At 36.4% G+C, this 14,643-nt stretch overlaps 1 protein-coding gene across 1 annotated transcript in view; it reads right to left on the reverse strand.

Moving 5' to 3' along the window:
• Positions 1-14,643, reverse strand: part of crp (transcription factor cropped) — an 83,026-nt gene that overhangs the window by 21,262 nt on the left and 47,121 nt on the right. Inside the window, exon 3 of the mRNA XM_090379951.1 lies at positions 2,134-2,305. Coding sequence (XP_090236077.1) covers positions 2,134-2,305 — 172 coding nt within the window. The remainder of the gene's footprint in view (positions 1-2,133; positions 2,306-14,643) is intronic.

The raw sequence follows: 14,643 nt of genomic DNA on the forward strand, positions 1-14,643 counted from the left end.
GACAACTAAATACCATTTAGCATCTCTCATATTGTGGACTTAATTTCACAACTGGGTTGTCAGCTGTTATACCTTCAGGGTGCCTATTTGGCCCTTCACCCACCAATGAAAGACCAAATAGCTCTGAAACAGTTGCCTGGGTGGTGGTAGCCACTGAGAATAAGTAACAATAGTCTTCTCTTTTGGGGAAGCGTTACTTATTCAAAGTATAACCAAATAGGCAACTCATTGTGGAGGCATTCACAAATATGGTATGTAATGAAACAATGCCCCCATAATAACTTTGGTTAATTTACTGCATATAGACATAATTATTCATTTGCACTACCTTATATGTCTGAAAGCAGAAATCTTATTACTTATTTTAAATAGTAACATTTTTATCTCATATAGTCCTAGTCATTAATGTTTTCAAAAATACTGCCGAGGTAACACAAAATTAGAAGCTGTATTTCATTGCAGAAATTGAAATTTTTTTCTGCCAAACTTGGGTTATGATCTGAAAGATAAAGTTGAAGTTTCTCCTTGAGCTCAATTCTGCAGCAAGGATTCTTTCACCATGAAATTTCTGTATGCAAGCAAAGGTTACATTGTGAACCAATTTCATCACAGAAAATGAAAAATAAAAGACTTGGCTGATTTAATAAAATTCATTATTTTTACTGACTTTTTATCTTCTGACTCAAGAATCTTTTATACAAGAGATTTAAGGTGAATCACACAATGTACCAATTTTGCACAAGGCACAATTCTTAACACCTTAGCTCTGAAACTCTACTTATTCCACCATCATGATCTACATATACACATTAATACAACTGCACAAAATATTTGTGCAATTTGAAAAATCATTTGCTTTAAAAAATTCATCCACAATATTGAAGATATTTTTCTCCATATTTTTATGCCCTAGTTTGCACCGTAGCCGAGTGGTCAGAAGCAGGAGTGCAGTAGCACACACTCCTTGAGTAGACCGGGGTTAAAGCCCCTGACTGCTAAATACGGTCGATCTGCCAACCCGCACTGGACCAGCATGGCAGATTATGGTCCATTTCCCTCAACATGAATCGTTGAGGAGGCTTCCATCCTGCAGTGGGTTGATAATGGCTGCAGTTTACCTTCTTACCTTGCAAAATAACGTTTCTCCTAGAATTGCATCTTCATAATAGTATCTAACAAATACCATCAGCTATACCAGCGTTTCCCAAACTTTTTTAGTCACAGAACACTTACAAAACACAAGTTTAGTGAACTATTTTATTACATATTACGCACTGTGCATCAGGAGCATTTTTATTTCCAACACATGTAAAGCCAAAATTGAAACAACTGTCATACTTTCGTTTTGGTCTTTTATTAGTTGGTTCCTGTTTTTTCACTTCAGATTGTTGGGGAGCAGCAAAAGGCTGCGATTTTTCATTCTCACTTTGAAGTGTGATAATATTATGTTTATTTTCATCGACCACTAGAGGTTCTTTGCTTCTCATTTTAAAGTTCCTTTTTTTAAGCATACTTCTCTGTGCAAAGCCCACAAAAGTAAAGTGTTCCATGTTCTATTTGATTATTAGTCTATGGCAGTATATTAATTACTGAAAAAAAAAAAAAATTATGTTAAATATAATGATACAAAAGTGGTATACGCTACAAATATGCAAAATTTATTTTATTTTTTTTTAAATTATTAATTACAATTTTTCGTGGAACACTTGTTCACATTTCACAGAACACAGTTTGAGAAACACTGAACTATACCAAGTTAATAATATCATTTATTTCATCCAGTTTCATTAAAAACTTAATTTTCTTGAAACCCCATCAATGGTTGTTCTTAGCAAGATCTATGATATGTCTCCTTACTATGTCATTAGACAAAGGCAGAGAGTTTTTAAAATTTTGGCATATTTGCCACTGTGTATAATTTTACACATCTTAATTGCAGCTGAGAGTGCTAGTATTTTGGCAACATTGTATAGCTGCATTTTTTTTTTTTTTTTTTTAAATCAGAATCACTTCATAAAAGATGCCCTTTCAGTCTTTGATAAAACTGCTATATATTTATTCATTTTGCAATATTTGCCTTTATGAAAAATAATATCAATTAAATGTATTAAAGCAGAAAAATAAAAAACATACCAATTTCTGACTTTTTTCTTTTGGGAAGTGGTGAATCTGAGCTACTTCCATCACTGTCATGGTTCATCTGGGTACTAAGAGCACGTTTCAATTGGCAGTTTTGTGTCAAGAACCGAGTTTTTTCTTGTTCAAGCTGATATATGTATTCTGCTGTATGCTGAAGTATAGCTGCCTGCAAATTCAAAATAAGTACACTTAAAAATAAAATCAATTAAAAGTGAAACTGAAACCTATTATGTGAATTTAGAGTCAAATGACTACAGTATAAATACTAACAAAAATATGTATATGAAATATAATGAACATTACTTTTCAAATAATATTCAGACTCACATATGACTTCTACATTATATAAGCATGTCTTATTCTTTGTGTAATCTCACTAATTTCTTCATTCCAACAACCCTCAAAAGTAACATTCTGTATAAATATTATAAGACTATATTTAAAAGCAATACATTCCCACCAAGCCATGCAAAATTCCAGACCAAAATATTTACCAAACCAACCTGTCACTTTCCTACTTATTCTGATGAAAACAAGAACAGAAAAGTGTCGTGTGTATTATAATAGAGTTCAAAACTTGCTAAAATTTAACAATTTTAAAGATGGGAACTTATTATTAGCAGCCTTTATTAATGGACTTCAGTCTTTTAACCTGTCATTGTCAAGAGTGAGTGTGTGTGTGTTATAGAAAACACCCAACACAAGAGGTATTAGAACCTATAATACCTAGTACCATACATAGGTTGAAAAGATGAGACACTTGTTGACATTAGACTAACTTCTGTAGATTGTAATTTTCAGAAAATACATATGAAGAAAGGTTGTTCCAGAAAATAAAAGTTGAACGAATAAAGGAGGAAGAAGAAAGTTGGTTCTGTGAGTTTGAACTTAGACAATAAAAAGATGTTGACTGGTTGTGGCATGTGTTCAACTGCTTTGAAAGAGAAAATGAGAATTACAGAAGTCAATTCAGAAGAGCAGTGCCCATGGAAGTACAGTAGACTCGATTTTTTGGGATAGATGGTAAAAAAACAAATCCCGAATAATCGATTTTCCGGTTAATACAAAAATGGACTTCTTACTTTGTCGAGTTTTACGTAATTCGGGAATGACTAATAACATATTGCTACTATATTATTATTGACAAATCTGAATTCCGCGCGATACTTGTTAATGTTTGGCCATTTTCATACATCCTTATTAGTTTAAATTTCTGATCCAAATCGATGGCTTTCCTTTTGTTGATTGATTTACTAGTAGCACTGTCACTTATTCTCTTAGTCGGCATCGATTACGGTGAAACGGAAATTTTCTGAATACAACTTCACAGGTTAAGGGGAAAACACACTATTATCACCTCATGCGAATTCACATTTTATTAAAGCACATTTCTGGAGGTCACTGCCATTAAACAATTTGTGCCTTCCGGGTTACTAGGCTTTTCTGTTCGTGCATCTAATTATAAACGGGTAGTAAACTCGATCTTATTGCATTTGCGATAATACTGATAGCTGGAATTGTGTGGGTTTTTACGTTATTGTGGTGAAATGCGTCCCTTTCACTGAAATCTTCAATCATATAAAAAGAAAAATAATAAATTGTGTAAGAATCTTCTTCTTTTTTTTTTTTTTTTTTTGCTTCTTACTCTGTATCTCACTTGTGCGTGCCATGATCGTCATTATTGATTGCTTATTTTATTTATTTATTATTTTTGTTTGTTTAAAATTTTACAATCCTAAAAAAAAAAAAAAAAAAATTGAGTGAAAAAAAAAAATTACGTAAAACGGTAGTTGCGTAAGTCGGGGACTTACTGTATCGAAAAATGTTCAGCAACCTACGTAAAAAATATGGCGATAGATAAAAAACTTACAACACACTACTTGCGTGTTCCCTCTATGCTTCCCTTTATTTTTTACGATGTCGCGTATGGTTTGGTCACCAACATTATAATGGTTCATTAGAGATTTAACAGATGCACCGTTTTCAAACTTTTGAATAATTTCAAGTTTTTGTTTAACTGAAAACGCAACTCTGCGTTTGCACTTCATTTTCGCGATTTCTAAACAAAAAAAAAAATAATTTACTATAAAAAATTCTGACACTCTAAACATTTGGTCTCTCTCTTTTTTTTTTTGAGCGGCGGATGTGAAGACAGCGGGGATTGCAAAATAATAGGCACGCTAATCTCCCAATGACGACTTATAATGCCGCTTATTTACGACTGGCAAAATATCTGTTTATACTTATTTACGACTTGACAAATGCAAAGTACTGCATATGGGTAGAAGTAACCTCAGAGAAACGTAACAACTGTGTGGTACTACACTTAAGGTGGTAGAAAATGAAAAAGACCTATGAGTAATTGTGCAGTCAGATATGAAGTTTTCTGAGCAATGCACACAGGCTGCCAGGGCAGGTCATGGGATTTTGTCAATGATATATAGGAATTTTGATAGCAGAGAAAAGGAGGTGATTGTCCCTCTGTATAAGGCAATGGTCAGGCCACGCCTTGAGTACTGCATACAGGTCTGAAGGCCTCATTTTAGTAAGGATGTAGATTTGCTTGAGTGTGTACAGAGAAGGGCAACAAGATTGGTGAGGGGAATGAAGGGATCCTCTTACCAAGAAAGGCTTAAGTTCTGCCAGTTACAGTGGCTGTAGGCTACACATCTGTGCGGTGATCTGAGTGAGGTGTATAAGGCCTTGAATGAGTTGAGCACGCAGAATTCTGATGGGATCCTTCCACTTGTTCAGATTACGAACCTAAGGGGGCATAAATTCAAATTAAGAAAAGACAGATGTAGAACAGATGTGCGGAAATTTGCCTTTAGCCAGCGGGTGGTTAATTGCTGGAACAAACTTCCATCTGTCGTGAAAGTTGATAGGTTAAATAAATTTAAGGAGGAACTGGACAGGCATTTAGAGGGAATGGTGTGATTTTTTTTTTTTTTTTTTTTTGGCTGATGCTGCATAAGCTCATACACTTGCTTTCTTGCATCACATGCCACTACTACTACTTATTCTAGTTATTACTTGAATTTTTTGAGATCTGGTTGATTTTTTTTTTTTTCAATTTGTAGTCTTGAAGTGTCCCGGTTAATCGAGAGTCTGCTGTATTCATAGAAAAGGTGAGTAGCAGAAACAAGACATTTATGAAACAGAGTGGAGAGACTGTTAGAGATGAGTCATTAATTAACCTAACTGCCCTTTTTTTTTTTTTATTGGAAACTAGAAGCCTGAGAGAAGTTTTGGGACACCACCACAGATGTGGGAATAGTATTCCATGGTAGGACAGATTTGCAATTTGTGAAGAAAAGTAACAGCGAGAGCGAAAAAGAAAACCCAGTTTGTAGATGCAGAGGAAGCAATATTTGTAATGTGCTTATGCCAAGAGAGATTAGAAGTCAGGGTAATCCCAATAGAGACATATGATCTTGCCTAAAAATCAGAGTGTCATCAAAGTTAAGCATAGGAGCAGAAGAATCCTTTCTGTGAGGGACCTTGCTGGGGTGAAGAAGACATATCCACTGTTTCTGATTTATTGCAAAAGTGAAACTTTTAAACCTTGCTATTATCAAAGGTTAATTTTCCGTTTAATAAAAATAAAGGTGGGCGGGTTTGTTTCGTGTTCATTTTATTTGAAAGATATTGTTTTAGGAAAGTGATGAATGGAAAAGCACCACTATAGTCACTGAATCGCCATCTATTTCTGATTCTGATTTATTGCAAAAGTGAAACTTTTAACCTTACTACTACCAAAGGTTAATTTTTTGTTTAACAAAAAAATAAATAAATAAAAGTGGGTGGATGGGTTCGTGTCTTGCTCATTTTATATGAAAGATGTTGTTTTAGGAAAGTAATGAATGGAAAAGCACCACTATAGTTGCCGAAAAGGCATTCATATCATCAAAAAATGAGGCTATTATAAGTATGAACATGACAATTCTATTAGAAATAAAATTCCTTCAACACAATGTTGAGGAGTTTACATGAACCTGCTATGCAAGGTGGCCCAAAACCAGAGCCAGATTTAAACTTGTTATGGCCAAAAGCCAGAACATGTATGAGGCCCTTCACCAGTTCACTGTGACAATACATAAAAAAAAAAAAATTTAAGGTGGAGAGAGGCCCTAAGCTGTAGCTTATGTGTAAATCCGGCCCTGGCCAAAACCTAGTTGACAACGTTAATCAAATATAATAAAAGCTAAGCTATCTAGTATTCATCCATCCATCCAAAAAGCTCATGCAACAATCAATACTGGGGGGGCATAATAATAATAAAGGCAGCTGCACCACCTATGTACCCAGTAGTGAGGAGACTATGAATTAAATAATTAAACATTACAAAAATGCATTAAATAAAAACAATGCTTAATTTTATATCTTCCACTATCATTAAAGTATCAGCTACTTGTACTTATATAGTCATATCTATAACTCATTCATCCATTATAGTGCACAAAATAAAGTCAGTGGAAATGTTAACATCTTGTCATAACCTTAAAATAGAAACTGGTCACTGGATGGCTAAAAAACTTAAATTCATAATGTAGTTACAAAGGAGTATGATTGTGGTATTTCAAATAATTTCACAATAATTTTTAGTATTACAATGGCTAAATTATGCAAGGAATCTGACAGAAGAGGGGAGGGGACTCATTCATACCTTCCCTGTCAACAAAAAGTGCCTATCCAATCTACTTTGAGCTTTACCAAACTATCAACCGCAACCTCTGTAGTAGCAATTCATTCCAATTGATCTCCAACACTATCTAAAAGTAAATTTAATGAGATCCAGACTTTCATTACTCTCAAAAATTTTGTATTTGTATTTGTGTCCCCTTCTCTCTCTGTGGTTCTTCTGCCGGGTAAAATATAACTCCTTCCTGCCTTCATTTTACTGATTCTCTTCAGGGGTTTATATACCTCTTTCAGGTCCACCACCTTCCCAAGATATCTAGTTGCCAAGATTTAAAGTTTGCACTTTTAAGCTATCCTTCATATGGATTTCATTAGCACTCCTTACCAATCTGGTTGCCCTTCTCTGACCCCTTTCTTCAAAGTTGGCCTCCAGACTGGAACACAATATTCTAAATGTAGTCTTACCATCATCTTTTTAATTCTCTTTGCTAGTGATTTCTTGTACTCAGCTTCTGCCTGTCTTACTCCATAAGTGGTTTTGTGACAAAAATATAATACTCATAAATCAGTATCTCATAATATTCTGTAACTATCCCATGCTTTTTTCATTTGTTCAATTAAACCCTTAACCTCTCTTAGTCATTCACTTAGGCATCTTTCTTTTGCAACACTTCTCAACTGGAACAAATGCATTAGGAGCTTCCAGGATAAATTCCTTGAATATCTCCCATAATGAACTTGTATCAAACAGCTTATAGTTGTCTCTCCAGTTACAACTTAAAAAATACCTCAGTCCATTATGGACCCCCTCTCTTGAAATTGAAGCCTATCCCTTGACCACAGAAATCTCTTTGGACACTATCCATTCTTTGACAGTATAGTCACTAAATGTTACTGATTCCTGCATTCTCAAATTTTGGATGTAGTTTGGCTCTTTGGTGAAGTGAGGATATTAGAACCCCTTGTACGCCAACATTTTGTAACAAGTAACAATCATCTAGGTGGCTCAAAAATCTGTTCCCCCATAACATATTGCCCGTTCGCGATTGTGGATGGGCAATATGTTATGGATCCACGTGAGGTGGATCCAAGTTGCCCACAATCATGTGTCTGTCCATTCAAGTTAACTATAGAGATTTTTTTTCATACTCCTCAAAATCGTTTGGTCTGCAACGTACCGAAACTATCATTTTCCCTCTATTGCATGTCATCTTGAACCAAACACATTTACTCAATGTCCATCCGTACTCAATCTGACCACTTTCAAAATGTTTTTGATAAGAAGCATGATTCCCCCTCCCCTTCAACCCTCCTGAACACGGTATATTCACTGTAATTAAAAACTCTTCATCCCCCTAATTTGTGATATAAAAGAATCAGTAATAAATTTTCAATGATACAAAGTGTGAAAAGAAATTATTTCAAAATGAAGCCAATGGAAATAAACTATGGATATAAATAAAATCAGTGCCAGTTGGATAAATATTAGTATTGGTACCTGTATGAGTAATGCTATCTGGAAAACCCCACCCCCAAAGATGCCAGATAATGGGCTTTACAGTATAGTGAAAATGTAGGAGGTTGACAGCATGAAATCACTTCAAGAGTATGAGAAAACACTTTGGAGTTAAATTCAAACTCTGGATTCAAATTCTATATATACAAAGGGTACTAGGAAAGTTTTGCAATATGACGCAACAATGAATCACAGGAAGCTGCTTGTTGCTGCATGTTGAGACATGTTCATATGTGCATAGTAGCCGCCGCGCCAAGTCGATGGGCTCAGTTATTCATTAGTAGTGAGAGTGTAAAGTGCTTGCGATGGCATCGTGGTCACGAAATGAGATAAGGACAGTTTTGCGGTATAATTTCGTGCGTGGTTTAACCATAGACCAGTGCTTAGAAGAAATGACTCTTGCACTAGATGATGATTGTCCACATCGTACAACGATATTCAGGTGGTATAGAGAATTCCAAAGGGGAATTTCACTCTGGAGGATTCTGAGAGGCCGGGAAGGCCACGAACGTCAGTTACGGAGGAAAACGTTACTGCTGTGAGGAAAATGCTTGACAAAAACAGGCGAGTGACCTACCAACAGATAGAGGATACTTTGGGCCTAAATGCACCAGCAATTCGTTCGATTCTGCAAGATCATTTGCACGTGAAGAAACTTTGTTCTCTCTGGGTGCCGCATCAACTGACTGAAGAGCAGATGACACAACGTGTGACTTGGTGCCGGGAGATGTTAAAAAAGTTTGATAAGGGACAATCTCGGTATGTGAACAACATCGTGACAGGTGACGAGACTTGGCTGTACTATTACGATCTGCCGACCAAGGCTCAAAACAAAGTTTGGGTCTTTGATGATGACGACACACCCGTAATTGTCAGAAAATCCCGATCTGTAAAGAAGAAAATGATAGCTGTATTTTTCAAATGGAGTGGAATTGTGGAACGTGTCGTTTTGGACACGCAGAAGACAGTCACAGCTAAGTGGTATACTGAACAATGCCTGCCTAAAGTCATTGGATCTATGAAGAATCTGCGGCCAAAGTCAAGAATGGACAGCTGGTACCTCCATCACGAAAATGCTCCAGCTCACCACGCCAAAGCCTGCACCGAATATTTGACCACGACAGGACTGAAACTTCTCGAGCACCCTCCCTACAGTCCAGACCTTGCTCCCTGCGACTTTGCACTGTTCCCGCATGTGAAAATGAAGCTAAAAGGGAGGTGGTTTTCCAGTGATGAGGATCTTCTACGGGCTTGGGACAACGAGTGTGCTTTACTCCCTAGTGAAACTTGGCAGAACTGGTTTAAAGATTGGTTTCGGAGGATGGAGAGGTGTATTGAATGTAGAGGAAATTACTTTGAAAAAATTAAATAAACAAAGCTGTATTGCAAAACTTTCCTAGTACCCTTTGTATATAAAAAAAAACGAATTAGTAGAATGCATAATTTTTTTTTTTATTTTTTTTTGTGAAAAACGCTAGGAAATGTATCTTTTAGATGTACATAGAGCTTCTAAGCTCTATGTACAGGTACCAATACTAATATTTATCCAACTGGCACTGATTTTATTTAGATGTACATAGAGCTTCTAAGCTCTATGTACATCTTAAAAGATACATTTCCTAGCATTTTTCACACAAAAAAAAAAAATTATGCATTCTACTAATTCAGTCGTGTTTTTTTTTTTTTTTTTTGATATATCTAATTAAGGACAGAAATACGGATTTTGATGAATCAAAGAATTAACCAGCTGAATTTCAAAATGGGTAAAATTTTTACTATTTTGTTTATTTTATATTACATACACACAAACAGAAAAAGAAGAGTAATGAATTAGGCCAAAAAGTTCAAGTGCAATATTATCCAACAACACAACCACATGGTAAACAATTAAGCATATGTTATTTATAATTTACACAAGTTGTTTGCATGTTTCTTGAACCGTTACTGTAACTCGCGATGCTAATCAAATATGAAATCACTGCTCCCTTTTTCTAATCAACACGATCCCTATGATTGCATCCTTAACAATCAGAATCACGGTAAACAATTATATAAATGTAAAAGTGCATATCTAGTAGCGCCGAGTGGAAGGAATAGGTCAACCACGTGTTTGTACCTACTCAGCTGACACAACGTGCGGTTCCCACCCAAGCAGCTGACTTGGCTGACGTGCTAGTATCTTGGTTCCAGTTCTCTCACCCGAGGTCAGACATGAAGTGCGAGGATACCCTTATTTAGCTGAACGGACGACGTGGAGGTGTACTGAACCGGTTTTTTCAGTGCTGTTCGAAATGTTACTTTACAGAGAAATACAACCACCCGAGAGGTCAACTGAACTTAGGTGAATGAAACTCCCTTAGAAAGACCGACAGATGAGGAAGGAGGTGGAACTCCTCTCGCTCGCAACGTGGAATCTGATTGGATGAATGGCAGTGGCTCCTTTTGAACTACCTACAAAAGTGCCATTACCCGCTAAGTCGACATTCTTTACGTTGCAGAGCTTCGGGTGGGGGGGGGGTAACTTTTTAGCGATGGGTAAGCACAAAAATGCGGCTTGTATATCAGGAAAGAACACATTAATTACAGGTGACACCACACTTGTCTTCACGACGGAAAACTTGTTTGCTACTTTAAATAAGTTACAAAGCAGGCTTCAATTAAAAATGACTCTAATATGTTAAAAGTAATATTCATTTACGAACCAAAATACATATTCCTCACATTATTTCAGAAATATAACTCCGTATCGTAGATATAAAAATAATAATAAATCTTACTAAAGATGTCGGCCGTCCGGAAGTGTGAAATACAAGTACGTCAAACCAAAATTGGCTCTCTGCCAATATAGTTTCCCGACATCCGCTCAGCGGAACTCATTGCATGTTTCCCAGCACGTGTCTGAGGATTTCAACAACGTTAAACCTGCTACAGGGGCATTCCATAATGGCCAATGGCTGCTGGGCAACTTTCTTATGTGCCATTGAAATACCAAGCCAAATAAGGAAAGCAGGTGGTCATGGCCGAGTCATAAACACGAGAAATTTTATTCACGTGCAGTCTTACGGCATTCAAAACGACACCGTCATGGGCTACACATAATGAACTTCTTTTACGTTCAAAATGGCATCGTCATGGACTGTGATGAACATTTTGCACTATTCTGTATGCGTGTATATATATTTTTAAATCCTCGAAGGGCTTGTCAATCACTTTATCTGGAAGCAAAGGTAACGTGAAAGGGTATGTAATCACCTATACAAACTAACGTTGTAGCAGTTTTCATGAAGTCAGTTTGAAACTTATTAAAACCTTTCATTGCATAATACAGCTCCGTACAAGGTTTATTTATTTTGTAATCACATAACTCCCGAATGGAAGAAAAACTATTCACAAAAAAAAACGGGGCCCTTTTTACCAGAAGAAGAAATACGAACTATTCGTGCAGATTCGTAGGGTTTACTTAATTTTATTCATAAAAATCTTGTTTCATACTTTGCTTTATAATCAATTTTATTGTTGCACCTCTCAAAAGAAAATGACACTAATTTTTGAATTAAATACAGTGAAACTCAATATACTGTTTCCTAGCAATTCTAAGGACCCACTCTGGATACACGTAAACTAACTTCTTTGAAAGTTAGAATGCTATTATTGTTCCGTCTTGTGAATGCAGTATGAAACTATACCGTGTGATTTGGAAACGGACTTCTTATACATTTACATTTCGTGTAATGTTTCATTAGGGTATTGCACTGAACTGTGATCATTTTTATTATTAATAAAGCTTATTACATTTTAAATAGAATTTAAAAAAAAAAAAAGCAATTCACTTAGTTTAACACTGAATGATTGGCGTATATTTAATATTGTTAAGTTTTTAAATTGCATATGGCCTCTTTTAAGCAGTCAAGTTCCCGACCCGCCAAAAAGGTAAACTGCAGGATGGAAGCCTCCTCAACGATTCGACATTCTTACACCTTCCATTTCAAATTAATTCATAAACTGCAATTTTTGAATGCAATGTTAGATTATTAAAAAGTAAACAATGAAACCAAAGAAATCACAGTTTATGAGGCCGATCACAGAATGCAAGAGAAGTCTGTGAACTAAGACCTGTCTGACAAGCTTCTTTAGTAACATTTCAAGTTACAACCCAGCAATCACGTGCAAGGTCAGTGTTCTAAACGACACGTGTCTAATACCTAATGCTCCGACTGTAAGAGTGGAGTCTCATCTTCCGATTATTAAGAAGCGCACCCCCCACTTCCAGGCCAAAGCATACAAATAGTAATATAGTAAAGAGGGGTGCTAAACTGATTTTTTTTTTTTTATCGGGATTTATTATTTCTTACATTTCACGAACAGTAAGCATTCGGAGAAACGTCCCTAACATAACATTATGTTAATAGTATAAGAACGCAAACCGCGAGCTATTATCAAAACTAAGAGCAATCCTTAGTACACATATACACCCGATTTTTGAGCTAATGGTGTTGTTGACAATTTGCATTTATGTAACTAAGTGGTACCTACTTATTCCAAAATCACACATATTTACGAAAATGGAATACATGTAAGGGGAACAAACCAGCCAGCACAGACGTAGCCGAGTGGTCATGAGAAAGAGTGCAGTACACGCTCGTTTGAGTAGACCGGGGTTCAAGCCCATGACTACTAAATACGATTAACAATTTGTATTGATTGATTTATTGTAAACTCCACTGACCTGGTGGTCGTGCCGGAGCATTATTTTTAATACAAACAACTGACCCATTTTGATATGGTATAATTATTGTGGCTCTGCTGGGTTTAAAATTTAATTGTAAATAGTAATAGAAGCATGTGATGCAATCATGAGTTTATGTAGCATCGGCCAAAAAAAAAAAAAAAAAAAAAAATTTCGCACAACCATTCCCGTATGTCCAATTCCTTCTTGAATTTATTTATGCTATCGACTTCCACAACGACAGATGGAAGTTTGTTCCAGCAATTAACCACCCGCTAGCTAAAAGCAAATTTCCGCACATCTATTCTACAACTGTCTTTCCTCAATTTGAATTTATGCCGCCTTAGGTTCGTAATCTGAGCAAGTGGAAGAATCCCATCAGAATTCAGCGTGTTCAACCCATTCAAGGCCTTATGCACCTCAATCAGATCACTTTGCAGGTGCCTAGTCTCCAGCCGCTGCAATTTACAGAACTGAAGCCTCTCTTGGTAAGAGGTCCCCTCACCAATCTCGTTGCCCTTCTCTGTACACGCCCAAGCAATTATACATCTTTCCTAAAATGAGGCCTCCAGACTTGTACGCAGTGCTCAAGGCGTGGCCTGATCATTGCCTTATACAAAGGGATCATCACCTCTTTTCCCTGCTAGCAAAGTTCCTGTATATCGTTAACAAAACCCCGTGACCTGTTCTGGCACTGCTCAGAAAACTTCACATCTGACTGCACAATTACTCCCAGGTATTTTTCATTTTCTACCACCACACAGTCGGTACGTTCCTCTGGGGTTACTTCTACCCATATGCAGTACTTTACATTTGTGAATGTTAATCTTCAGTTGCCACTTCTCAGCCCATCTGCCCAAATTTTCTAGATCCTGTTGCAGTAGCACACTGTCATTAACAACCCTGCTAACCTTTGTATCATCTGCAAACTTCAACACTAAGCCTGACATATCTTCATCAATATCACTGATAAATATACAAAACAGTGGGCACAACACCAAACCCTGTGGGACTCCACTAATAACATTAGTCCACGAAGAGCAGCGTCCATTGATTACCGCGCTGTCTTCTCCCACTCAACCACCCTTTTATCCATTGTAGTAACTTACCCTTAATACCATTCTGCTCCAATATTCACATAGTCTTCCATGCGCAACAGTTGCAAAAGCTTTCCTGAAATCCAAGTATATGATATCAAAATTATTTTTTGCATCCAGTTCCTTTGTAACATCATAGTAAAAGGCACAGTGTGCGAAAATTAGCAATGATTTTATTTTATTGAAAAACAGGTCCCAATAATCACTGCCTGTTCAGTATACTAAAGCACGTAATCAGTCGTCAAATACATGTCAGGTTACAAAGACACCAAAATAATAAATAAATAAATCGGTAGCCGAAAAAGACGGTTATATTAATCAGTTCAGTTTAGTTGCTGTAACAATGAAGTTGTAAATTCTTTGAATAGAGCCATCTAAGTGTATTAAAAAGAGAAAATAATCTCAAACTTGCCCTACGTAAAATGCCATAATACAGTTTATTCAGAATCCTATACTAGTTTATGAAAAGTAGTGTATGTTGATAATAATGGCCTCCGCAGCCGAGTGGTCAGGAGCGGGAGTGT

Source organism: Mastigoproctus giganteus, chromosome 8, assembly GCF_048544385.1.
Source record: "Mastigoproctus giganteus isolate SK-2022 chromosome 8, ASM4854438v1, whole genome shotgun sequence".
In the NCBI taxonomy this organism is placed as follows: domain Eukaryota; kingdom Metazoa; phylum Arthropoda; class Arachnida; order Uropygi; family Thelyphonidae; genus Mastigoproctus; species Mastigoproctus giganteus.